The 24,598-nt window shown below is 41.5% G+C and overlaps 1 protein-coding gene across 1 annotated transcript in view; it reads right to left on the reverse strand.

The window, feature by feature from the left end:
- The window catches only part of HDAC4 (histone deacetylase 4), a 173,261-nt gene that overhangs the window by 111,305 nt on the left and 37,358 nt on the right, over nucleotides 1-24,598 (reverse strand). Inside the window, exons 2-3 of the mRNA XM_054970213.1 lie at nucleotides 19,958-20,175; nucleotides 3,822-3,893 (exon numbers count right to left, since the gene is read on the reverse strand). Coding sequence (XP_054826188.1) covers nucleotides 3,822-3,893; nucleotides 19,958-19,979 — 94 coding nt within the window. The 5' untranslated portion in view covers nucleotides 19,980-20,175. The remainder of the gene's footprint in view (nucleotides 1-3,821; nucleotides 3,894-19,957; nucleotides 20,176-24,598) is intronic.

Genomic DNA, 24,598 nt, shown 5'->3' on the forward strand with positions numbered 1-24,598 from the left:
TCCCCACAACAACACACCCTGTGAGGTGGGTGGGGCTGAGAGAGCTAGAAGCTGTGACTGACCCAAGGTCACCCAGCTGGCTTCAAGTGCTTGTTTGTAGAATGGTAGCAGAAGGTGCAGCAAATATGTGGAAGCCTCTAACTGGAAATACAGGTATGGAGTGTTAGACATATGACTCCTCCTTGATGGGAGATATTTCTAATTGTCATAGGTGAGAGTTGATGGATTACGAAGTATTTATTACTATTTTGGCTAAAGCTGAACTTAATAACTGACACATACACTGACCAGAATGGGTTCATTAAGGACAGAAGTATTAATCATGCTGAAGTAAAAAAAAAGGATAACTGGCCTTTGTATTTAACATACATTGAAAAAGCATTTGACAAAGTGGAGTGACCTTTTCAGTTCCTAAGGATGCCTCCATGATGATGAAGTTGGGAGGCAGGTGTGGGTGGAGGGGGGAGTAAATTATACCCTTCTACTGGCGATGGTAAAGGTCTTCTTGGAAGCTAGAGGAATCAAGGTCAGTTTGACTCAAGATTATTTTACAAGTTCCAGAAAAACAGGAATCGAGGGAAAAGTCACATGTGATTCTGAGTTAAATCCTAGGATGCCAAAAGGTGGATCAGACTGTGTTTATGTTTGCCTGGTAATTTGAAATTCAAGTACTTTTCCCACTGGCACCTTCTGTTCTAAATAAAGATAAATGTCTTCTGATGGAGAAAAAGATTATAATTCAGATAATTTACTCAGCTAGTGAAGAATTGGAAGTTTCATCTGAATCTGAATCAGGGCCTTGATAGAGCCTTGAGAGGATCAGAAATTACCCAGAAGGTCTTTATACAGTCAAAGAATTTTTAAAGGAGCATTTAATTCAGTGGTAGGCACAAAAGGATTCCCTCCTTGATATTATCACAGTATGGTATGGAAGTCAAAGGAACAGTTGCCAAAGGTACTTGTGATACACATGGCAGTGCAGATCTCAGTCCCAACGAGCGATTGGCGGCGGGGGAGGGGGAAGCAGACAAGGTAGTGAATCACCTCTCTGGCGAACCTGAAGTTTCGAATCCCAAGCAAATTAATGCTGCTAGTCTCTATCCTACCAGGTTTCATGGGTAAAGCATTCATGGCCATAATGACGTCTCCTGTATTGTTCTGTAGAATTGTAGGAGTACTGGTCCTCCGAATAGTAATGTTAGAGAAGGCGAGATTGGTTGAAACGAGCGTAAGTCATCAGATACTTACCGAGACTTGCTTTTGATATTAATTTGCAATCTTTCATGGAATTGTATCTATTGAACTATACTGTCACAATTCCAAAAAGATATCAGTACTAAATCACCATGACATGATTAACTTTTGCTAAATGTTGGAAAGTTGTCTCCTAAAAAAGATTTAAATAAATTTAAGGAAGATTTTATGTTATGTAAGTTAACCGCTTTGCAAAAACCATGGGATATTAAAGAAATACTTTCCAATTTAAACATTATACTTAACAAAATGAAAATATTTTAATTGTTATTTGACAGTATGAATTTGGACTGATTTTTGTATTTTAAAGTTTTTATAATAAAATAAATTAAAACAAAAATTTAAAAAATGATCAGGACACACAAACTGAAGAAGACATATAGAAAGAGCCTGTTCCCAAAGAAAGGTATGGAGTCTAAAGTTGGTATCTTTTTTTTTTAATTGGTTTCTTCATGCTTGCCTGTTGAAGTTAAGGCAAAGAAGTCAGTATTATGAGCTTCTCTGAGATGGACAAGGCAGTGATTGTATCTGTTGGCAGAAGGGAGCTTACCTTCAAAGGAATGACAGTGTTTAAAGAACATGGCTTTTGTCACAGTCTTCGGAGGCAAAACACATCAAAGTAAAGAACCCCCTATAAAAGTTGGAGGAAACTTTTTAAATATAGTAACTGTGCTGTGCTTATATACAGCTCTTCTGGACAGATTACGACTATATACACTAAATAATATTTATCTACACTGGAGGAAAAATAGCTCTTCAAAGAGAAAAGTCAGAGAAGTGCCCTAATACTGCTGCAAGTGTAACCTAAACTTGCATCTGTGAGGAGAGATTTCCACACCGAAATCAAAGTTCTAGGACAAGGGTCCATAACATGGTGCTTATGGGCACTATGGCAAACTGTTGACACCTTTTTTGGCACCCACCAAGCATCTTCAGAAAGTGGGCAGGGACAGGTGGAGCTTTTGCCCAGGAGGGCTTCTGAGTGGCTGCTGGACATATGACTGGCAGTGCAGATTTTTAAAAATGTTACTTTGGCAGCAGGTGCCACCAAGGTGCTGGGCTGTCTCATAGGAAGACCTTCATGGCCTTGGATCCTCTTATCTGTAGGACCACCTCTCTGCTTATGTTTCACAACAGCTTTGCTCATCTGAGCAGGGCCTTCTGCAAGTGCCACTCTGCAAATGGGCAAATTCAACAATTTCCTATAAATGTGCATTCTTTATTGTGACCTCCAACCTTGAAAAATTGCTTGCCTGAAGAGATCAGGAAAGCTCCCATGCTTCTGTCATTCCACAAACTATGTAAAACAGAACTGTTCATGAAGGTATCTTTATAAAGGTAATAGGGATATATTATAAAGGAATGGTTTAGAAAGGTGCTTTAATGAAGGAAACAGGACTATGGACTATACTACTGTATAATCTGCTTCCCTGCATTGCCTTCTACTTGTGTAATACTATTTTCTGCATAGTTTACCATATGATGGCTTACACTTTTTGTTTTGATTCAAATTTCTGTAATCCTACTCTAATAGCACTGCTTATTAGAGAGCCAGTGTAGTGTGGCGGCTAGAGTACTGGACTAGAATCTTGAAGACCCAGGTTTGAATCCCCACTCAGCTATGTAAACTCACAGGGTGATCTTGGGCCAGTCACATTCTCAGCCTAACCTACCTCACAGGGTTGTTGTGAGGATAAAATGGAGGAGAGAGGAGAACAATGTAAGCTGCTTTGGGTGCAACTGAAGTAAATAAATAAACAGATGTAACATGCTATTGATTGCATTGACTTACACTGTGTAATCTTCCTTGAGTATCAGTGAGAAAGGCAGACTATAAATAAATAATAACTGTAGTGACCCAATGTTTAGATGTTAAATTCTTGAGTACGGTCTACGTTTTTTATATTATAAATGTATTTCTGAACGGGGTTTTTGTACACTGCTTTTGGTCTCATGTTTTTCAAGAGGGAAGTGGGCTAAAAAATTAAATTACAAATTATTAAAATAAATGTTTTCATATTGGTTATTCTTCCCCTGCTAATGAAAAGCATGAAGTGTTTCATAATGTTAAGAATAGGTCATGAATTTCTTGTGTATTTGCTATGTCAGGAAAATAGACTTTGCATTTTAAAAAATGATGTTCTATTGTCCAACTTTGCTTTTTTAGCATCAATTCTGCTTTCTTTCAGTGTCTTCCCTGTTCAACTGTTAATTCCACTTTTTTTACAAGATATCAAAATATTATACAGATCCATCATGAGATGCCTTGGAATGAATTTCCAAATGGAGAACAGCCAACATACATTTAAAATTGCATTTAGATGCAATTCTAAACAGAGTTACACCTTTCTAAGCCCGGTCACTCCAATGGACATTAACCTTTTTTTTTTTGGTCCACTTTTATCACATTTTGGGGGGTGTGTGTGCATGTATGTGTACACAAATGCGCATATATACTTTATTATTATCTGCAGTTATATTTGTGGGATCTTATTAATATTCTTATTTTATAGATTTCTCTCTACAGAACAGCATCTCTCACCCATGGCATAGCATTTGTCTCTTACCAGAACTTGGCATGTGGTTTACTCTGGTTGGCTTCAGTAACTCTACTGGCTGGTCCCTGCCAGAAAGTCCATCTGAAAAGAAAAAAGAAAACCCACCTTGTATTATCAGATTCTAATAGACATGCCATTGAAAAAAATAAGCACTGCTAATGGCTGAGTGACCACAAGCTCAATAAAATGCTTAATTTTAAGGTATAATTGGTTGTATTTATATCCTATTTTAGTTCTCAATCTACATGTAACAAATCTCTTATCTGTCTGCTCTGCAAGACAATGAATATACCTGCACATGAACTGAAGATTTCTCTTAGAGAGCACTCAAGAAAACAGGACTGTACTTTTGGCACTGTCAATAAATTATATTGTAAAAATATGATTTTATAAAAATTTTAAAAATCAAAATTACTATTTACTGACAAAATACATAATGGGCAAATGGAAATACAGCTCCAGAAAATATGTTGTATATTGGATAATCCAAAATAAAACTGTTAGATGTAGTTGGAGAATTTATACACCTGAAATTTCAAAGAAGTCACATATAATTAACATATATGATTCATGATTCAGGGATTCATGTGGTTAATATCTGTTGATGCTTTTTTCCTAAGTATCCAAGTACATGAAAACAAAATCAATGCCGTGCACAAACTGTCAACTCCAATTTAACTAACTTGCATAAACTTTCGAGAACCACAGCTCTCTTCGTCAGATGTATCATGTATCTGACAAAGAGAGCTGTGGTTCTTGAAAGTTTATGCTACAAATAAGTTGATTAGTTTTAAAGGTGCTACTGGACTCTACTATTTTGCAACTACAGACTAACATGGCTAACCCCTCTGGATTTATAAACAGAACTGGTTAAGATGGTTCCATGATTATAAAACGAGTCCATAATTAGGAACTAGACATGCCTGTTACCTTCATAACTACAGCTCAATTTGGCTAGCACATTCACTCTCATTCATGTAATGTACACTTCCTTTCAATTTCCTTTTCAGCAGTAAATCAGCAAACTATTGTGTTAGCTCTTTCCCTCCAAACCAGAATCAGAACCTGTGGTTGGATGTGGGTTTCCGATTCTGGTTTGGAGGGAAAACACCAACCACAGTTTGCAGATCTGGATGAGGTTAATGCTAACAAAAAGCTGAAAGAGAAGCCACATCCAAGAGAATGAGCGCGAGCCCATGACTCTATCAATCCTCCAGACAGTCACTGAATTGGCCCTAATTAAGTAATCTGTATACGAAATTAGTGAATGAATACTTGGGTGGGAAGTAGTAGATACCAGGTTCCAAGACAAAATTAATCTCTTTCATGCAATTTGGCACCCATCTGCAAGTTTTCAAAGAAGTCCTTGGATATAAAACAAAAATGTAAATCTAAGCCCGACAAAGCAAAAGAATGCTTGCTTTATACAACTGCTTGTACCACTTATTTCAGCAAAGTCAGTCTAAACTCACTTAATGGGGCAACAGCTGCTGGGTGCTGTCCACACAAGAATTCCATTGCTACTGTCAGCTGCTCTGTAAATAGCTGCCAGTGGGCAGTGCCAAACTAGGGGCCTTACATGGAAAATTTTATGTATCCCTTTATTCTCCCCCTTCTTAAATACAACACTGGAATAGCTATATGCCTTCCAGAGCCTTACAATAAAAGTGAGATGTAAATACCATCAACCAGTTTTTCTGTTTCACAGAGCAAAAAGAATGTGAAAGTTTCTAATGAAGTGGATAAGAAATGAGCCAGGAATTGTAACTGCAAGGAAGAAATAAAGAAATGTACAAAGTACAGATCACATGAACAAATGAAACTGTCTTATGCTGAATCAGGCAATAATAACAACAACAACAACAACAACATTCGATTTATATAGCGCCCTTCAGGACAACTTAATGCCACACTCAGAGCAGTTTACAAAGTGTGTTATTATTATCCTTACGACAATCACCTTGTGAGGTGAGTGGGTCTGAGAGAGCTGTGACTGACCCAAGGTCACCCAGCTGGCTTCAAGTGGAGGAGTGAGGAATCAAACCTGGTTCTCCAGATTAAGTCCTGCAGCTCTTAACCGCTACACTAAACTGGCAAATCATTTATCAAGGTCAGCCTTCTTTGACTGGCTGCGGTGCTCCAGCGTTTCAGGTAGTCTTCACATCACTTCCTAGCTGATACTTTTAACTAGAGATGCTAGGGATTGAACCTGAGAACGTCTATATCCAAATCAGATACTCTTATCACTAAGCCACTGTCCATTTCCTGATGTGACTAATTTTTCCAGCAGCTGCAATGAACATTTCAGAGAACAAAAGAAAAGCCTTAATGATTATGATAAAGTCCTATTGGATTAACCAACATAACTGAAACAGTAATTCTGAAGTATTTTCCAAGGGCCAGGTAAAGAAAAAAGTGAAGCTGCACTTATATGTCAAGATCATATGCACTTGTATAAAGAAGTCACAAGACGAGGTATACAAATAGGTTGAGTGAAATGTATTTATCATGTTACCCTACTGAACACCAAGTAACGGAGTGGGGGGAATGGGTGGGTAAGACATTTTCTGAGGAAATACCAATATATGAGCTTGTTAATACACTTTCCAGCATTAAGTAAAAACAAGACCAGATTGAACAAAATCACCTACAAAGCCCTTCACAGGATCTGCGTATCTGCAGGATTGCCTCATTTGATATGTTCCACTAGATACAGTTCTAATCTGAGCAGAGCCTTCTGAAGTTGCTGCCCCTCAAATAGGTAAGATCAGCAACTGCCCATAAACATGCATTCTATTGTGGCTTCCACTTGGTCAAACTGCGTACCTGACAAGGTCAAAGATGCTCTCACTCTCCTCTCATTAAGCCAAATGAGTAGAACAGAATGGTTCAGAAGAGTATTTTTATAAAGAAAAAAGACTGCAATTAACATCTATGCAATTTAAGGCAGTTGTCATTGTATATACTATGCTGTGCTTATTGAACTGTTCTCTAAATTTGTAATCCAGCTCTATTACATTATTGTATTTCATTGAACTGTTTTCTGATACCGTAATTCCTGCTTTACTGTCTGTATTATACTGTATTTTAGTGTAGTGTTTTCTGATTTTGAGGGATATGTTTCTCTCCTATGATGTGGAGAACAAGGACGGTCCCCAGGGCATGTGTGCCCTGTATCTGAAGTCACCAGCAATCCACACACAAAACTGTTAGTGCATAGTCTTCTGCAGAATCACTGGATTCTATCTAGGAAACCAGTCATACGAAGTGGGGCTGGATTGTATGCATATAGGCCCTTTCGAACACAAATACATAAGCAAGGCAGGGTAAAAGTGCTGAGTGGTCTGGGAAAGGAGACAGTCTTACTGGATCCTCCCCTCAACAATACTAATAGGGGAGCAAACTTTTGGAGTCTCAATGTGCATCCAACCATTGTGGACTTCACGGGACTATCTCAATTCACTTTCCTGATGGGAAAGAAGCAGAATAATAGAAGCAGAGAGTTCTGCTAAGGAATTGGTCAGGCTCACAAACGCTCTGTATCCAGCAGTAGCCTCATTCAGTGCAGACACATAGCCAAAAATGTTATAGTGAGGTGACACAGGGGTTCCCATAAGACTCACTCGTGGGCATGGGACCATCATGATGGGATCCCATGATCTCATGTAGTGGGATCTGCTGATGCCACAAGGCATCTGCGCATAATCATAATCATGTGGCTTTGTAGAGATGGGCCAGGCTAAAAAAAGGGAGGGAAATGTGCTAAATGAAAAATAAGTTGTTAATATCAGATTTACTGTCTCCTATTCCCAGTTCATGAGTGCAGCAGTTACCACAAGCAGGTGTACACAGAAGTCTTAGCAGACCTCTATCTGTAATAAATAAGTAATAAATATGCAATAAAACAAGGTTGAACTTGTCTGTAACTAGATCAAGATGGGCAGCCATGTTAATCCATTTGTAGCAGTAGAAAAGAGCAAGAGTCCAGTAGCACCTATAAAACTAACAAAATCTCTGGAAGGGTATGAGCTTTCGTGAGTCACAGCTCACTTCTTCAGAGCTGTGGCTCACAAAAGCTCATACCCTACCACAAATTTTGTTAGTCTTATAGGTGCTACTGGACTCTTGCCTGTAACTGATATTCATCCAGCGATCCCCAGTGAAGTCACACACAGTTACTGCTCAGGACTGCCTCAAAACAAACTTTTAGAGCTTTTAAAGCCATCTGAGAGCTCCCCCATCCTGAATTTCCTGCTTTTGTCCAGGCATAAGGAGAGGGCAGGGAGCAGATTCCCTCAGTTCCTCAATGCTGCTTGGGGACAGCTTAATGTCATGGAAGCAGAATAAGTACCAAGTGAGCTCTCACAGCATAGCAGTAGGGAGAGATGTGCGACTGCATTGTTGACCACTCAATGAACATCAGGTACAAGTAAGTGCAACCTTATGTTCATTGTCACTGTCACAGTGTAGTCCCAGATGGGAAAGTGGCAAGCTAACTGACTGCCTGAAGATGGTGAGTGTTATGCTCTCATCTAAACAAAGACTGTAATATAGCCTATCCCAATGATGCCTCTCTTGAATCAATTGTGTAATGTGAGCAAAGCTGGAAGTTCAAATAGCTGTGCTACAGATGTTGTCAATGGAGAGACCAGGTTAGAATGAAGCTGAAGAAGCCTGGGACCTGGAGAGTATATGTGTACCTGAAAAGAACAAGCAACTTAGGACGAATCATAATATAGCCTAACAGTAGAAACTATTCATTATCAGTTATTTATACACAGTAAGAAAAACTATTGAAAATGGTTAGTATCCCATACTGACATCTACTAAGAGGTACTATAAAGAAATAGAAGGCTGTTCTACAAATGTTCCTTTAATGGAACAGACAGCTGACCTTCACTTAAGAGAAGAGCTGGAGAAGGCCTTGGGCTGAAGTACAACTCAGATGGAGAAAAGAATTATAGGAAAAATGAGAGTGAACAATTGAGAGAACCCAAAAAATTGAAGCAGTCTCTTCCCACCTTCGAAACTCCAACAGGGAGGAAATATGAAACTGACTGACAAGGCATCACATCAAAGAATCTTTCATTCACACTAAATCATCTTAGAAGACAGATGAATGGTTTTAAAGGATTTTATATCCATGCCTGGTATTGGATACTCTTTCAGTTAAAAACAAAACCTGGCATCTTCTGCATGCAAACTACCCATGAGACACCACACCATAAGGAGGGCCGGAAGAGATGGCTCCTATGGATTTGACCGTGAGTCTGTTCTTCCTAAATTTGGACATTATACATCTGAACTGGACAATTCATAATCTTCAAGCAGTAATATAACAATAATGATAATATTTGATCTATATACTGCTCTTCAGGTCAACTTAATGCCACACTCAGAGTGGTTTACAAAGTGTGTTATTATCCTCACAACCATCTCCCTGTGAGGTGTGTGGAGCTGAGAGAGCTCTGAGAGAGCTGTGACTGACCCATGGTCACCCAACTGGCTTCAAGCAGAGGACTGGGGAGTCAAACCCAGTTCTTCTGATTACAGTCCTGATGCTCTTAACAACTACACCAAACTGGCTCTCTAAAGGAGCCTTCTATCCCCAAGCGGTGTTAGCGAGGGGCGCTAACTCCAGCTACGGATGCCTCTGAAAAAACAGCAACTAAAACTTAATTTGCTAGCGTTTGAAACTTATTTTATTACTAGACTATCTTTGTTAGCAGGGCTTTTTTTCTGGGAAAAGAGGTGGTGGAACTCAGTAGGTTGCCAGCACAGGGGGCAATTCTTGGCGGGAGGTGGTGCCCCTGGTCCCACATGTGTGCGTGCAAAGGGCATGCATGCTCCCAGGGCCAATGACGTCACTTTGGGTCAGCTGGAACAAGGGGGTTGTTTTTAAAAGTTTAAATCACCCTTGGTGAAAATGGTCACATGGTTGGTAGCCCTGCCCTCTGATCTCCAGACAGAGGGGAGTTCAGATTGCCCTCCGTGCTGCTCCAGTGGTGCGGAGGGCAATCTAAACTCCCCTCTGTCTGGTGATCAGGGGGCGGGGCCACCAGCCATGTGACCATTTTCAAGAGGTTCCAGAACTCCGTTCCATCGTGTTCCAGCTGAAAAAAAGCCGTTTGTTAAACAATTCATCACTTTGCCATGAAGCTCTCTGAATGATTTTGGGCTGATGATTGTCTCTCAATCTAAGCTATATCATGGGGTTGTTGTGAGGATAACAGAAAGAGGGAAATCATGTATGCTATGAGCTACTTGAGGGGAAATGTGGAATGAAAATAAAATGTGAATTTTAAAAAAAAAGGTGTTGTAAGCAAGCCACACTGTTGGGCCTTGCAATGTTCACACCTAGTCTTTATAATTAGGCACTCAAAGGAGCATCAGAGGGCATGCTGAGCCCTGAAGGGACTGGTCAATGTGGAACTGCCTCTCTATCACTGTATTAGCCTCTACAGGTAGATATTTCCAAGAGGTTCTGAGCGGCTGACAAAGCCTCACTGGAATGGATGGTTCTGACTTCAGAACTGGAACTGAGGAAACCCAAAAGGGAGTAAAGAATGCCTTCAGTCAGTTGGCACACAACCAAACACCTTTTACTCTATTTAACCAAACCTCTGGAGTAAACAGTCTGCCCTTCAGAACCCAACAGGTGGGGGAAGAGTGCTACAAATCACACTGGCCACAGCCAAAGGCATTCTCAAAGAGCACTATATCAATCATGCCTGATGACAGAAATCAGCCAGATTCACCACAATTCCCCAGCAGATAAAACACAGAGAATGGTCACCTGTCAGGCTTTTATAATGTCACAATCAATATGATCTGAAGACGTCCTCTTGCCATAATGACAAAGTTATTGACCTCAACTTTTTAAAAAAAAAACATTTACAGTTAGCAATAGGTAGAACTTTAAAGAGAGGGGGAAATCCTCAGTCTCAAGAATTACATGAGAAAGAAACAGAACAATGGAGGATGGAGGTCTTTAAAGTTACATTTTTTCTCAAAGAAAAGGAAGCATGGAAAAGCCACGAACAAGAGCAGTCTAATAAGCAGCATCAGTTCTCCATGGTGGCAGAGAGAAAACTAAAGGAATCCACTTCCCACCCTCCTGGACTGAAAAAAAGGTGGGAATCTCCAGAAGAGGGGGCCCGGGAGAGCTCAAACCACTTTAAGAGCTCTAGCAGTTTCTTCCACAGCAGGCTTGTGCAATCACAGTACCCATGTGGGACTGCACGGAGACCATGATGGTGAAATACAGCATATCACCAGCTGTCCAGAAAAAAAGATCTGATTATGAGTCCTGGGGCAGACTGGGAAGCAAAAAATAGCCTTCAAAAAAGCTTCAGAGGAGCCCCTTGCATGCATCTGTTCAGGTTTAAAGACAGAGTCTTGTAGGTCAAAAGGCACAGAATTATAAGGTGCCCAAGGGCAGCAGGAAAGGGTAGGGGGTAAGGGATACATCTTCATCTGTACAGAATCGTAGGCTGGGTTTTTATCTCACTCTGTCGCTGAGGAAATTAGAACAGCATGCCTAAGTTCTCACTTCCCTCATTTTATTCCCACAACCATCTTGTAAGCTAGGTTAGGCTGGTAGAGAACGAGTGAGCAACTGGCTAAAAGTCACAAAGCAAACTTCAAGGGTGAAAATGGATTGCCCCCACATCTCCCAACTAATAGATCAAAACTACATCACACTGGTTACCAAATAATCTAGGTGGCCTAAGGCCACTAGAGTGTGAGTGTGGTGAGATGAGACCTGACACAGTACTGATCCCACTAGTCAGCATCCTACACTTGCTCCACAAAGTACAGAAAAGGCCCTACTCCAAGATGCACAGCACCTGCATCAGCATCCACAGCGATCCCATCACAACCCACCAACCACGGGAAGCGTGCAGACAACATCCCTGCAATATGCAGATGAAAGCAGCCAACAATTAGTATGTGCTACACACTAGTGTACACGTACTGCTTCCCTGATGTCAGGCCACTGTGCACCTGAAGAATTCAACAAGGGAGGGAACATTAAGAATACAGCACCCTTCACTGAAAGGGAGGACTGTGGTATGACTAGGGAGAGCCCTGGACTGAACACACCCCAGACAACTTTGAAGATGCAGATTCTAATCCCCTTCTGCAATCATGTTCTTTTTACCAGGCAGTCACAGAAAAAAGGAAGCATGTCCATTTCAACCACAGCACTCCAGCAGCCTCCCCTCCCTCTTATTTTAGTATCTCATTCTCCAAGCAATCTCCTTCTTACTTAGTCAAATCACAGAGAAAAACAGTGTTTCACTTACTTGTAACTGTTGTTCATCTAGGTCTTCCGTGCAGGCACACATGGGACTGCGCACGTGCAGGCCTGCCGATTCCAGAGATTTGTATAGCTCAATACCACCCCGGGGCGCCCTCGAATCTCAGCGCACACGCGCAGCCGTCTTTCCCGCCGAAAACGGCTCCCTAAGAGGCAGGGCACCACCGACATACCCTCAGTCCTCTTTCGCCGCCGTGCTGCAAGCTAAGTCCCAAGAGTGTTAGCGGAGAAGGAGGGAAGGCATGTGTGCCTGCACGGAAGACCTAGATGAACAACTGTTACAAGTAAGTGAAACACTGTTTTTCATCAACGGTCTTCCTGTGCAGTCCCACATGGGAGATTACAAAGCTTAAATACCTGGGTGGAGGCAGTGATGTGTTATCATAGGAAGATCGACTGTAGGACTGCTGTACCAACTGCCGTCTCCCTTCTATCCAGGATGTCCAATGCATAATGTTTGACAAATGTGTCAGCTGAAGCCCATGTTGCCGCCTTGCAAATGTCTTGGAGCAGAACACCTTTCAAAAGAGCAGCTGAGGATGCCTGGGACCTAGTGGAATGGGCATGAACTCCCAACGGACAAGGTAAGTTAGCAGTTTCGTAACATTTCACGATGGTTTGCACTACCCATCGAGCTAAAGTCTGAGAGGTCGCCTTCCTACCCTTCTTTTGCCCTGAGAAACAAAAAAGAGGTGGGAATCCACTCTAAAAGGCTTGACACGATCCAAATAATAAAGGAGTGCTTTACGCACACAGAGTGAATGCAGGGCTTTCTCAGCATTCGAGGTTTTGGTTTGAAAAAAGACTGGGAGATATATCTCCTGGGAAAGGTGAAAACTAGAGACTACCTTAGGTAAAAAGTCCACTTTACTTCGAAGGACTACTTTTTTAGCGTGAACCTTCAGAAAAGGGGGCTCACAGGACAAGGCAGCCAATTCTCCCACCCTCCTGGCTGAAGTGATGGCTACCAAAAAACCCCACCTTCATAGAAAGGAAACGTAAAGGGTATGTAGCTAAAGGTTCGAAAGGCTTGGACATAAGCCTGGTCAATACTTAAGGCAACGACCATTGAGGGACAATCGCTTTAACAGGAGGGAATAAATTGTTTAAACCCTTCAAAAACAGTTTGGCAGTGTGATGAGAAAATACCATTTTGCGATCTATCGGGGGATGAAAAGTGGAAATAGCCGCCAGATACACTTTCACTGACGAGTGGGATAACCCATGTTGTTTTAAACCCCAAAGAAATTCTAACACTTCGGAAAGGGAGGAGGTGAAAGGGTCTAAACTCCATTCCCTACACCAATTAGTAAACCTCTTCCATTTGAAAGCATAAGATTGGCAAGTGGACAACCTCCTTGCATTTTGCAACACATGAGTCACTTCAGAAGAAAAACTGAATCCTGAGAGATTAGCCAGGCTGAGTTTCTCTATCCTGTGGTGGAAAATTCCCCTCCACAGTAAAAGGTCTGGTTCCCCCGGAAATTTGTGCATCTGAGTCTGTAACTGCAGCAGCATGGAACCATGGTTGGTGCAGCCAAAAGGGAACTATGAGGATGACTGACATCCTGTCCGCTAGAATCTTGCTGATCACTCTGGACATCAGGGGGAATGGGGGAAACACGTAGAAAAGGTGTCCCGACCACCTGAGTTGAAACGCATCTCCAAGAGACCCGTGGCCTAATCTGCCTCCAGAACAAAAATTGGGAACCTTGGTGTTCTCTTCCGAGATAAAAAGATCTATTTCAGGGTAACCCCACTCGAAAAAAACAGGACTTAAGTAAACGTCTTGAAGGGACCACTAGTAATTTCCCCCTGTAACCTGCTCAGATGATCTGCTATTGAATTGTCTATGCCAGGGATATGAACCGCCTGCAACCACATCGAGTGATACATTGCCCAATTCCAGATTCTCACTGCCTCCTTGCATAGCGTCACAGATGCCGTGCCTCCCTGCTTGTTTAAGTAAAACATAGTTGTTGTATTGTCCGTGAGAATCTGGACGGTTCTGTTCTTCACAATATCTGAAAAGGAAATTAATGCATAGAATATAACCCTCAGTTCCAGTAAATTAATATGTTCTCTTTCTACTTTCAGATTCACCCCACACACCATGAGCGTAAGAACCCTTGCAATGGGCTCTCCAACCTAAATTGGAAGCATCCGTCGTGACTGATATCTGCAGGTGTCTACAGCCAAATTGAGTCCCTTTGAAAAGATTCACATCGACCAACCATCAGTCTAAAGAATGGACAATGTCTCTAGGGGCATTAAATCTCTTATGCTGAGGATCCCTCTCAGGGGAGAAAACTGAGGTAAACCAAAGCTGCAAAGAACGCATGTGAAGTCTAGCCAACGGCACTACAGCCATGGTAGAGGCCAAACAACCTAACAAGGTTTGGAAGAAATGAGCCGACTGGAACCTGCATCTCTTAAGCTTCCTAACAAGGGTCTTGCTCTTCATGGGGAAGAAAACCAGCATTCTTTGTACCATCCAAAGTGGTACCTATAAACCGTATAAACTTTAGAAGGGGTAAGTTTGGACTTCTTTTGATTAACAAACAACTCCAGATGGGGACAAGTAGACAAGGTAATCAACACTTGTCTGGTTACATCCTCAGCTGAATGCCTGACGAGTAACCAATCATCCAGGTAAGGAAAAATACAACATCCCTGGAGTCTCAGGTGGGCTACTACAACTGCCATACACTTAGTGAAGACTCGAGGGGCCGTAGATAATCCAAAAGGGAGAACCCTATATTGAAAAACACGTTTCCCATAGGAGAAACCAAGGAACTTCTTATGGTCCGGAAAAATAGAGATATGAAAATCGGCATCTTTCAGGCATCAGGCATCTTTCAGGCAAACCAGGCATCAGAGCGCAACAAGGTGAGGACCATCTGCAGAATATTTTATCTTAATTTTACGAACCCTAATGAATTTATTGAGATTACGAAAGTCCAGTATGGGTCTAAGACCCCCATCCTTCTTTTCCACCAGAAAAAGGTTTGAATAAAAGCCTAATAACTCATTCTGGTCAGTGACTTCCTCAACAGCCCCTTTATCTAAAAGGGCAGACAGCTCCATTAATATCCCTGTCTGAGACATCTCAGAAGAAAACACAGGGAGTTGTAAGTAAGGTAACTGCAAAAACTCAACTTTATAACCAAACTGAACTATTTTTTGAACCCAAACATCAGAGGTGATAGAACACCATTCAGCAAAAAAGGCACTCAACCTGACCCCCAAAACCGGTCAGAGTCCTGTAATTGTCAAAATTGCTTATGGGGTTGAGGCTGGTCCTTGGCATGCTGATGTTGCGCGCCATTCTTGGTCTTCTGATTTGATCTCCTTCAGGAAAAGGAGAACTGCGGGCTCTGGTAAACTCGCTGGTTCCGGTAAGTGTACCCTTGATACGGTTGGAACCACTGCTGTCAACCTCTCTGAAATGATCTATAGTGCAAGCATGATGCACTCTGATGTTGGTGTTGTGGAAGCACCCCACAGGAACGAGCAGTCAGCCTGTCTGTCCGTTTCTTTGAAAGGTACTCATCCATTTTGTTGGAGAACAGGGTGGTACCCTCAAATGGGAGATTCTCCACTTTGTTCTTCGTGTCAGCCGGAAGGGCTGTGATTCTCAACCAAGCGTACCGGTGAAGGACCACCACTGATAGCAAAGATCTGGCAGAGGTGTCTGCCATATTCCGACTGGCGTTAATTTGGTGGCGGGAAAGGCAAACAGCCTCCTCTTGGATGACGCTCATAAATACCTTCTGGTCTTCTGGCAGTTTGGGTATAAAGGTGGCTATTTTATTCCAAAGCAGGAGTTGATATGCCGCCATCATTGCAGATTAATTAGCGATTTTTACTCCAAACACAGCAGAGGTATAGAATTTACGCCCCATCGCATCTAGCCCTTTACTTTTCTTATCCGAGGGGACAGATAGGGATCCGTTTTGGCTTTGATTGCATCTCCTCTGTCACCAAGGATGATGGTGGAGGATGGATTGACAAAAAGAGGCAGAGATCATCTTTTACTCAATAGAGGTTTTCAATCTTCCAATTCGTGGCAGGAGTCGATGCCGGTTTTAATTTCAGATCCGTCAGTAGCTTCACAAAACCCTCAGTGACAAGGAAGGAAATAGCAGTAGATCCAGAGTAGATACGCTGTAGGATATCAGTGAACTTCGGCTCCACAGAAGACACTTCAATCTCGAGAACCTTAGCCATGCATTGGAGCAGTTCATGATAAGCCCTGAAGTCACCCGTAGGAGATGCATCATCCATAGGGTCAATCTCCCTATCCGGAGAATCCAACAGAAGAATAACTAACGCTGAAATGCTTGACATCAGGTTCCGAAGGACACGGGTTTCATCCAGAATCCACATAGGAATGAGATCTACACTCTCTTCTATAATGGAGATCCGAACAATAAGAATCCTCTCTATAGAAGCGACTGGGAACCGGTTTCTCAGGTATATTGTATTCCCTCGAATAACTTCCTCCAGAATAAGGGCTCACCCGATGTCTAGAACGCCCTCTCTGACTATGGGACGAGCGGAAGGACCAAGTGTTGAGAGACAATGATCTAGGTCATCCCAATGGAGGGGCGGGCTTTTCTACAAGGATCACATCCTCCTCATGACCGCTTCTGGAACGAGGAACACTATGCGATGACAGATGGTCTCCCGAACCCTTGCGACTCTTTCCGAGGGGTTTGGAACCGTTCACCTCCGATGTTTCTGGAGGGTTCTGGGCAGAGAGAACACCTTCTAGGATAGCTTTATCCTGCTTAGAAGATTGGTGTTTCCTCTTCTTCTTCTTCCCCACATCTGTATGGGCCAGCCCTGAACTTGATATCGGATCCGACAGTGTCAGAACCAGGGCAGAATCTCCTTGTTGGAGTGGCAAAGGTCAGTTTGAGATGGCAATCGGAGCCGACGGTGTCCCACTTCGGGGAGTCTTCGAACCGGAGGCTCTCACAGGAACGTCTTTCCTCGGGCCCGAGGGGATGCAGCGACCGCTGTTGACCCCAAAGGCGTTTGACCCGATGCGGTCAGAGTTGGTTCTGAGGCAGGACAGACCGAAGTCGGAGTCGAATCCAGTGGCGGTCTAGACTCCGAGCGGGCACGTTGTGTTTTCGAGCCTGTAGAGGCGGGACCGGATTGGGTAACGGAACCCGGCGAGGCAGCAGATTTTGCCTTAGCCACTGGATCAGTTGCCTCCATGGCACACTTCCAAATGGACAATTGTAATCTACCCGCACGCTCAGCCCTGGCCTTCAAGGTGAAGGCGTGATAATGCTTATAAGCTTGCACATTACCAGTCTTGCCTAAACAGTAAAGGCAACTAGAATGCCCATCCAATCTTGTCATTTTCCTGTTGCAAGCCACACATTGCGTGAAAGGAGAGGTTTCTGACATTGCTGATGAACTTCAGATGGACAGATAGAGCTATGAACCTCTTTCATCGGCGGCAAAAGAGGAACTGAGGGTATGTCGGGGGTGCCCCGCCTCTTATGGAGCCATTTTCAGCAGGAAAGACAGCTGCGCATGTGCGCTGAGAGGCAAGGGTGCCCCCTGGTGGTATTGAGCTATAAAAATCTCTGGAATTGGCAGGCCTGCGCATGCGCAGTTCCATCTGGGACTGCACAGGAAGACTGTTGATGAACAGTTCATTACAATAGGTTTCAATATTTTATATACTCTTCTTGTTGTTAACCCCCATGCCTTTCTTTTACCTACCTACCAGGGCTCAGCAGGGAAGCAATTTTTCTGAAACGGAGATGTCACAATAAGCACATACTGCATATTCAGAGGGGCAGTTTAAAGAAAAGCTCTGAGTGGTGGTAGGGAAGCAAAAGTAGGGTAAGCAGTGAGGGGGAAAACAGTTGCACAGTGAGGTGTTGCTAGTCCATTCTGCCACAGCAATGGGATAAGGCCTGTTCCGCCACAAAAGGAACAAGCATAGCATACTCAAAGTTCTTGGTTCAAAGACTTGCATATGGCATTTTGTCCCACTGGACACATTCATATGGGATAGGCCATTTATAATAGCTTCCCCGTATATCCATCATTTTTGCCAGCATTCACTTAACTACTATTTCTCAAGGGGGCCACTGAAGGTCAGTAACAAGGCAACGGATGGGTACTGATCCCTATCTATCAAATCTCAGTGAAACAGAGCTGTAAAGCAATCCGCACATTTATTGAATGGCATTCTACTATATAAAAGGTGAGCTGTATTGGCGACAACTCACCTTTTATGCTGGCACAAGCGCAGTGAGGGGCCTGCGGGTGTGCCTATGCCAGGCTTCTAAGGGGCTGCGGAGGCAGTGGGAAGGCCCAGTGTCAGTGCAGCATGGCCCAGCAGCCCAGGCATGGCGCCTTGGATGGCACAACCCTCCCAAGGTCCTGCAGCAAGAGCCTATTGTAATGTTTCACATAACTAGCTCTGGAGCTAGTCAGGCCATAAGCCCCAGAAGACATTAAATGCATATTTGATTGTTTGATGTAGCTGATGTTGTGGGGAAAGTGTCATGCCGTCATTGTGGTCATATGGTCCATGTAACTGAGAATGGTACCAATTAACTGAAGGATCATCCAAGATTCTTGGTGTGACACTCCACTGGCTGAGTCCTAGTGAGGCTAGGATACATAATGTTGTTTTGACATGATGAGGAAGGGAAGATGAGACTGTGTGGTGAGGAACTAGTAAATGATGCGGCAAAAGACAGTGATTCCTCAACATTAAAGGCATGCTGCAAACCCTGCAAAACACTTGGTGAATAAGCGTGGATCAACACCTTGTACAAGCAACCTCCCACAGAATACTTCAGAAACCAGCAAAGTTGTGGCCTTAATAAATTCATTGATGTCTCTAAGATTAAAGACAAAGCAAAAAACCTCTGTCTTTAGGAGGAAGGGCAATGTTCCTGGAGAAGAATCCTATGCCCCTCTGGAAGCGAGGCACTGTTTCTATGACCATTTTCTGCAGAAGGGAGCCCTTCTGTTGGAAAAGGATGGGGAAGAAAAGGTTATAGATTCTGGATAGTAGGAGTAAGAAAAATTCAATCAAGTATCCCAGCCTGCCAATGATCAACAGCTGACAGCTGGGAGAGGTACTAGGAAAGATGAGGTACTAGAACTAGAGAGAAATTTCAAACACTTTCAAAACTGTGATTTAACATCAGACGAAAACTTGGACTGTGACAATGGTTGAGATTTTGGAGTAAGAAGACTTGCATGAAGAGGAGAAAGGTCTCTCAAAGGATGAGCAATCAAGGGAAAAAACAAGATTGTTTTAATCATCTAGATGATGATTGCCACTGAACTTGCTTGTAAGGCTTGAAGGATAGAGGAGTAATGCCCATCTACTTTACTGTATAACAATTTTTGCTGATGCTTCAGTTTGCTGACTGACTTGTTGCTAAGGAGACCTTTTCCCTCAAAAAGCAAGTGCTTACACACTTTGGTAGCATGTCAAATAGCAGACCTTAACCATACATGTCTTGGTTAAACCGCTGAACTTGACATTTAACACCACACTCCCACAAATTCTGTCTTCTTCCAAGTCTTAAATCCTTGTCTCTAAAAGTAGATGCCATAAACCTATCATCTGATAAGGGATGTAGGACAAGAGAGATCTTTTCTTGGGGAAAGATTCACACACACACATACACACCCCGTATTAAGTTTTTTGCCTTTGACCTCCACTTCAGTCTACTTGTGGGACAAGGGACCATGACAATCGTATCAGACCAGGTTCGTGGCTTTGTTCACAAGCACATCTACTTCTAAAAATAAGTGTCTGTGTTCTTACCTGGATGGCTTTGAGAACTCATTGCTAGAAGAACCTCAATGCTTTAAAACAAGTACTAAAGAGAGGCTGGCTTCTGAAAAGATTCAGTGCTCTGGTGGAAAACAGGAAGCATATCCAGGGAACATATTCAGCCAGTCAGAAAGACATCCTCTCCTGTAAAACAATGTCACCCAGTGGGATAGTAGATGATCTTCATGTTGTTTCCCAAATGTAGACACCTGGAAAACGGTAGGTGGGAAGATTGAAAAAAACAAGTTCATAGAACAACTACTGACATATTTTAGTTTTCAATTTTTACTATAATAACAGCATCAATTTCTAATTACTCATATCTCACCCCAACCTTCTCTTTCTGGTAGGTTTCTCTCCCTGCATAGGACCAGTTCTGAGCATTCCAAACCCAATTGATTATGCTTAGGGCCCTATGGGAATGGGAAGCTCATTCTGGGACTCCTTGTGGCTTCATAGTTTGATTACGCTGGGCTTCTGGTATCATGTGCATCTTTCTACTTCATGGGATGTAAACAAAAACACACATCATGACCCTATGCACCATCCATACCCTAATAAAACTTTCAGTCCTTATTTCAGACAGTCAGGGCAATCTTCTATACGGCTCAAGGCCATCATAATGGCATAAAAATGTCACTAACTAGAGCATGTCTCTAGAAAGTGGAAGTAAATTCTAAATCACTGGTCAATTAATTCAACACAGGATTTGTAAACAATATTGAGTAGGAATTAGTTAGGAGAGGATGTACTTCAGCACTATACAAAGATATAAAATGTATTTCCTTTGTTTATATCAAAGCAGCAGGAAGTTAGATGGATATTTCATAAGGTGGTTTCAGGGTTCTTACAAACTCAAGGTTATATGTGTTAAGAGTTCCTGCATGTGTTAAGACCCAAACCTGGTTTTTGGGATCTCAAACCTATATATACAAAGATATGAGTTGAGAAAGAAATGAGGCACTTGTATTTAACTACATTCACTTTGACTACAAAGTAGATAGAGAAAAAGGAAAGAACGAAAAGCAATTTCATTGGCAACATTAAAATATACTGTGGCAAATTTAAATAGCTGTGAGAAAGACACATCTGGGTACAATTTAATTCCTATTACTGTTGCGAAAGAAGTGCTCCATTTCAGAGCACGTCTTTCCAGTGCTAGGCGTTGTCTGTTCATTAAGAAATGCGTGAGCAGAAAACACTTAGCAGCTGAGGAAACATGCTCTACAATGGTCCTCCATCTCTGTTACAGAGAAAAGCGTATTGGAATTGGAAGAAAGTTACAACAAAGGGATACAAGTTATTGGGATTTCAATGTCTGATGATGATAAGTGGTTAAAATTTATCAAGGTTAAAAACAACAGTTAAAGGCTCCTACTTTTCTCATCTCAGGTTTGAGTGCCTTACAAGATGTGTGCACCATCTGCAAAAGATTTACACTCCAGATCCACAGAGGAAGTAACTTTTTCTTGTAATGTAGGTAAAATAACTAAACACTGAAGGGGTACTTATTAGTCTTCATCTGCCTCCTGAAGTTGGAGAGTGAGGGGTCCAAGCACACCCCCATGAGGAGATTGTTCCACAATCTCAGGAATGCCATTGAACAGGCCACCTCACATGTACCCACCAACTAAGCTTCTTGGGTCTGTGGGACACTCAGGAGGGTGTCTCTCTATGATCTTAACTCCCAAACAGGAATATGTGGGAGAAGACAGTCCTTCAGATAACCCAGTACAAAGCCATGTAGGGTTTTACAGGATAAAATCAACACCTTGAATTGGGTTCAGGAGTAGACTGGCATCCAGTGTAGTTGTTGTAATATCAGGGTGACATAGCTGACCCCAACCAACCAACAGCTGACCCCAACCAACAATCTAGCTGCAGCTTCTGAACAGTCCTCAAGGGTAGTCCCAACTAGAGCACACTGCAATAATTTAGTTGACATGTAACAAAGGATTGGATCACTGTGGCTAGATCTGAGTTAATAGACACAACCAATGCACCAGGCATCCAATACTTCTACTACTCTTTCCTTGCTCCCACTATGATTTTTAGTCCTGGACTATTCAATGCAATAAATTAAATATACTTACAATAGTCACAATGATTGCTAGAAGTCATGCTCTACTTAATGGTTATTGCTCCTATTTTTAATTTATTTTCAACTACCATTGCACCAATCTCTTATTCTGTTATCTATCTGCTATCCAAGATACACAAACCTGGCACCCCAGGGCACCCCATTGCCTCAAGCATCACTACTATCACTGTAGAAGTGCCTGGCTATTCAGATTCCATCCAAAATGGAGTGGGGTGGATCTCTCATTTTAAAGTTTACTAAGAACAAAGCAGCTCTTCAAGAAATAGTAATAATTGAAAATTTTAATTTAGATGCGTTCTTGAAAGAACAGTTCTGCACCTGAACCTAGAATCCTGAGGATTCTATGGTCCATTTTTTTCAGCAATCACTGTACCTAAATCAGACAATGAAGTGTTGCAATGTGCTTTGCCTATCTGTCAGATGTCTTGCTCTGACCTCTTAAGATAGTCCCTTCCTATTTATTCCTATTATCATTTTCCACAAAGGTTCACCAGTGGGTTGGCTGGTTTGCAGCTGGCGAGCCACAACAGCCATATAGCAAATGGTGTGGGCCTTTGCTTTCTTCCACCTCTGAAACTTAACACCTCAAGGCTTAGGAAAGTGCATGGCTGTATGGATGAGTGCCATCAGCACTCACTTTCTCAGGCAGTAGCAAGACTGGTCAAGTGTTAATTCCCTTAGCAGTTGGTAGGATCTAACTGAATGCAGTACTTTCTTCTGACTAAATGTGAACAGGACTGTTACAAAAAGAAGTACAAAATGTAATTAGGAGTTTTTCATTGAAGAATTTTTTTCAGTTTAATCATCCTTCTTTGGTTTCATGGCCTTATATTTGGGATGGATTAAAGATCTATTTAAGAAGATGTTCCTTAAAGAAACAATATGAAATTAATAAACAAAACAGATAAAGAAAATAATCTGATACAGCAAATTCAAGACTTGGAAAAGTATCTTGAGACTCGCCAAATGGAAGAAACATGGGAGAGATTAACTATGGAGAGTTACTCCAGTCTAAGCCCATTGACTTCAATTGACTTAGACTGGAGTAACTCTGCATAGGATTGCACTGTAAGTTATCTTAAATTGCAATTGGATGTTCTAAGATCTGTAAAAACAGAGAGAATGAGTTTTCTTAGGCAAAATAATTTTGAACTGGGCAATAAGCCTACAAAGTTATTTTCCAAACTATTAAAACAAACAGAAGAAAAATTCTATATATTAAATCTCAGTTAATAACAGAGGTTTTACTCACAGAAGAAATTCTTACTAAATTTATGGAATACTTTAGTAAACTGTACACATTAGATAATCCTGTTTTGTCAAATATTAATTTCTTTCCAAAATTAACATGCCTCAATTTACTGCTGAAGACATAACTATAAGCACCCTTTACTTCATCTGAAGTAGTTGCATTAGTTAAGAATTTTAAAAACAATAAAACACCAGGACGATGGAGTTTTAGAAGCAGTTCACTGATTCAATTAAAACTCCATTTACTAGCCTATCCAATAATATTAAAAAATCTCAACAAATTCATGGTTCATCATGATACATCTTATCCTCCTGAAGAATCAACAACAAAATACAGCTTTCAATCTTGTATAACATCAAAAAAATCCACGCAGATAACCTAATTGAGTATTGACTCAACAGACATAACATAGGAATGTCAATATTGTACCTTGCAGCAGCGGGTTTTATTGTTATCTTTAATGTTATTGTTGATTATCTTTAATGTTATGATTGTTTATAAGAAGTTAAAATCAATTTTAATAAACGTTTTAAAATTTAAAAAACAAATTCATTATGGGAAGAAGCAAAGGGAAAAGTATTGAAACCAGGAAAAAACATTCCTTGGGCATGAACTCCCACCAACCCATATCACTTTTGAATCAAGATTTTAAGATTTGGTCCACTTTAATTGCTCAAAGACTTCAGAGTTATTTCTAAAATTATAGATCCATCTGAAATTGGATTAATTAAGGGTAGACCTACAGTACAGATTTTAGAAAGATTTATGGTTATGAATCATGTTCAAAAAACAAACCAACAGTGTTATTTTTTATGTTAAAAAGCTTTTGATTACATAGAATGGGATTTCATGAAAACAGTTTTATCTCAGCGAAATTGCCTATTTACAACACGGATTTTCGCTTATGTATAAGAATCTCACAGCAAGAACTGTAGTTAATAATGAATTATTAGAAGAGATAAATCTCAACAGGAAAACAACGCAGGGCTTCCTTTATCCCCATTGTTACTGATTCTTATGATAGAATCATTAGCAGCTGGGTGAGAAAATTATAAACTTTGCTCTATTTGTTGATGATCTAGCACTCAATGTGGTTCAGTCCTTTATTTCAGTGCCTGCCTTAAGTACTTTGGACCAATGTTCAGGTGTTTCTGGTTATATGATTTTATTTAAAAACTCTCAAGATAGCAATTCAGGCCATGTCATAGAATGGAGACTGCTCTAGTAGCTTTAGTGGATGATTTTCATTTGAACCGAGACAAAGGACATGTTTTATTAT

The sequence above is a fragment of the Eublepharis macularius genome, chromosome 1, assembly GCF_028583425.1.
Source record: "Eublepharis macularius isolate TG4126 chromosome 1, MPM_Emac_v1.0, whole genome shotgun sequence".
Classification (NCBI taxonomy): Eukaryota; Metazoa; Chordata; class Lepidosauria; order Squamata; family Eublepharidae; genus Eublepharis; species Eublepharis macularius.